The sequence below is a fragment of the Pyxicephalus adspersus genome, chromosome 6 (genome assembly GCF_032062135.1).
Source record: "Pyxicephalus adspersus chromosome 6, UCB_Pads_2.0, whole genome shotgun sequence".
NCBI classification, from domain to species: domain Eukaryota; kingdom Metazoa; phylum Chordata; class Amphibia; order Anura; family Pyxicephalidae; genus Pyxicephalus; species Pyxicephalus adspersus.
This window is the reverse complement of record NC_092863.1, coordinates 1,152,809-1,155,910: the sequence shown is the minus strand read 5'-3', so window position 1 is coordinate 1,155,910 and position 3,102 is coordinate 1,152,809. Positions and strand designations below refer to the sequence as shown.

Sequence of the window (3,102 nt, the reverse complement as noted above, 5' to 3'; positions counted from 1 at the left end):
AGCAGAGTCCTCCAGCAGAGTATTTCAGGAGAGGAGAGTTATAGAGGAAGGAGCAGAGTCCTCCAGCAGAGCAGAGTATTTCAGGAGAGAAATGAAAATCTAATAAACTAGTATAATAAGTACTTAAGGTTAATGAAGAGTGATGAATGAATGATATTTATAAATGATTCTGGAACTTACAGCTTTCTTAGAGAATTTGCTTTGCTTAGTTTTGCTTCCTGTTAATGCCTCCCAGCTTACCACTGGTACATTTTCCTGGTCTGGAAGACAATAAGCAATGTAAATGTAATAATGATGCAGAAATGATTGCAGATTATAGGATATTGGTGAAGCAGATTCATACCTGCATTGGTGTTGCTGGCTTTTCCCAGGGCAGAGGCCAGGGATGACGGCTCACAGACGTAGCGCAGAACATGCAGCTTTTTCCTGCTTTGTACAAAGAGCATTCTGTCATAATTCCAGAGCTGGAAGGAGAACAGAATATAAAGTGAGGACACCAAGCATACACTGGTTGATGGGGGAATGTCCAATCATTTGAATTCCATGCTAATATTTATGTGTTTCTGTAATTGTATCAAAATAATCGTTTTCATCCATGGAAACAGAAGACAAGGGAGACGTGAGGCAGTACAAAGGATGAGATCTGATCAGATCCTGAGAATCTCTAACAGTTGTATATAAAAGGATTATTTTCTATGGAGCTCTGAACTCTTACCTGACGGGAAGTCTTCTGGGAGAAAGTTTTCCTGTCTTGAATTGTCTGGAAAGATGTGTTCCATATACAGAGAATATCTGAGAGCAAGGAGAGTGAAATCAGGTATTGTGCATCACATGTATTATAGACAATATAACTCAGCAAGGTCACAAAGTATTTCACACAAACACAGCAGATCAGTTTTTACATTAATGGCTCCACAAGCACTAAATCCCTGAAGCTGAATTCTTACCTTTCTGTTTTTCTGTGGAGGGGGTCAGAGTGGCCAGGTGAGTGTCATCAAGCAGTATCAGAGCTCCGCTATCCACAGGGGTTGGAAGTTGGAGGAGAGATGACACAGACAATAAAGACTCAGCACCATCACTGGACTGGACCAATGGAACCAGACACTGGCACACGTGTCCTGTAGAATCTGGAGGTACAAAACGCCACATTTTATTCCCAGACTAAGAAACAGAGATATAAAGGACACAGAATGATAACAATGCTGTGAATAGTGATGATGATAACCCCAACCAGGGCTCAATGTTAACACTGAATGGTTCCCATCATTCACCAGGTCTACACACCTGTTGTGCCTATTATAAGGTATTTTCAGGTCTGCACATTATTAGGGGTCTCCTCACCGCTCTGAAGGTAGACCATTCCTCAGGTATATTATTTTACAAGGAATTCGGCAAGTGGATCAAACTTAAGGTGTGCGGCATACAACCCAGACTATCAAGGAATTAGGTTTCACTGCAAATTCTACTCGTATACAAAATTCACTGAATGAATTAACCTAGAACACTTGTACTTACATAAAATCAGGAGGGACACAGCATTTTTCTTCAAACTTGCAGTAAAGTTCAGAGTTTGGGAATTCTTTGTGAATGGCTGCAGCTTATATCTCAGAGATATTCCGGGGCTTGGTCTCCAAATGTTTATATATAAATCAGAAGCCTGCAAAGGACACATTAGAGTTATAGCAGATGTGGTTATCGCCCCCTCCAAGCCCTTCTATGAATCTCTTTCCACACATATAAATCTCCTCTCCATTAATGTCTGAGCATATACAGTGGTCTGTGATTAGCTTACCTTTATGGATATGAACATTATTATGGGTTGTCCATTCTCCACAAACATCATAGACCACCTATAGTAAAACAGAAGATAAGAGTGAGGGGAGGACACAGAAGATAATTGGAGGAACAATGTACACAATATTCATTCCCAGGTATAACCAGTGCAGGTTTATTATGTTTAATGCTGGTGAGGTTTTTCTATCATTTTGTGGCACAATACACACCAGACAAATGCAGGATATAAGAGGATAGGAGAATATCCATGACAATAAACATGTTCTGCACTATTGTGGACATTCTCAGGGTTACATTTCCTGATTTATCATTTTTATAACCCTGGAACACTCCACAGGCAGATAGCTCCACTATACATTCAGTGCGGGGTGGCCCAGCTCCTCTGGTTACATTCTCCATAATATACGAACCAATAGTTCATAGTGACTACAGAATATATGCAAAGAGATCCACCCCCCAGGAGAAAGAACCAATAACTGGTTTTACTCCCTTTCTCGATCTCTTTACCCCCCGATCTCCCTCCAACATTCACCCACATTATCCCCTCAGTACAAAACATACTTTATGGTCTCTTCTGTTGTTATAACATTTTCTATTTCTTGGCGAGGATCAGTGAGCAGTGAATCTAAGTAACGGACGGCCCCGTGGTGAAACAGAACGAGCGTCTCGGAGTCTGGAAGACTGTGGATTCGACACACCGCTGCCGAAAGCTGCAAATGGAGAAAACAAATTTACTGTTATTGCAGAAAACTACAACAGGCGGCTTGTCTAATGGCACTGCAGGCCTCAGACTCCTCACATTCCGTACACTCATGAGGTTTGTTACTCCACAAGGATCCAAATACCCAGCGGCCATTAGGACTTCAGAACATCTCACTGACTACAAGTACTCAGACAAAGGACAAGTATGTAACCAGTGAAGTTCTATGGCTGACTAGGCAGTGAGACAAGCAACACAAGGCAACAACTGATTCTCCCAGATAGAATTAATAATAAATGGCACCAATATTATTTTGTATTGTAATTTCAGGTCATTGGAAAGGTTTAATTCTGAATGATTTGTATCAAACCTTCACAGTGACAACAAGCAGATAACGACTTGAATTACCAGCAAAGCATCAATGGCCGCCATACAAATCTGTATTCCTTCATTGACTTTCTGAAGATCTTCTGAGAGGCGAGGAGGAGGAAGATGATGAAGGAAGAACAGGTAGATGATGGAGGGGGTGGAAGAAGAAGATGTGGATGATGGAGGAGGAGGAGGAAGAAGAAGAGGTGGATGATGGAGGAGGAGGAAGAAGAAGAAGA

The 3,102-nt window shown here is 41.4% G+C and overlaps 1 protein-coding gene and 1 long non-coding RNA gene across 2 annotated transcripts in view; one reads left to right on the top strand and one right to left on the bottom strand.

Moving 5' to 3' along the window:
• The window catches only part of LOC140332865 (uncharacterized), a 359,753-nt gene that overhangs the window by 506 nt on the left and 356,145 nt on the right, over positions 1 to 3,102 (top strand). The window lies entirely within an intron of this gene.
• Positions 1 to 3,102, bottom strand: part of NOL11 (nucleolar protein 11) — a 7,922-nt gene that overhangs the window by 2,906 nt on the left and 1,914 nt on the right. The window contains exons 4-10 of the mRNA XM_072414083.1: positions 2,356 to 2,504; positions 1,793 to 1,850; positions 1,516 to 1,657; positions 948 to 1,127; positions 716 to 792; positions 344 to 464; positions 181 to 260 (exon numbers count right to left, since the gene is read on the bottom strand). Coding sequence (XP_072270184.1) covers positions 181 to 260; positions 344 to 464; positions 716 to 792; positions 948 to 1,127; positions 1,516 to 1,657; positions 1,793 to 1,850; positions 2,356 to 2,504 — 807 coding nt within the window. The remainder of the gene's footprint in view (positions 1 to 180; positions 261 to 343; positions 465 to 715; positions 793 to 947; positions 1,128 to 1,515; positions 1,658 to 1,792; positions 1,851 to 2,355; positions 2,505 to 3,102) is intronic.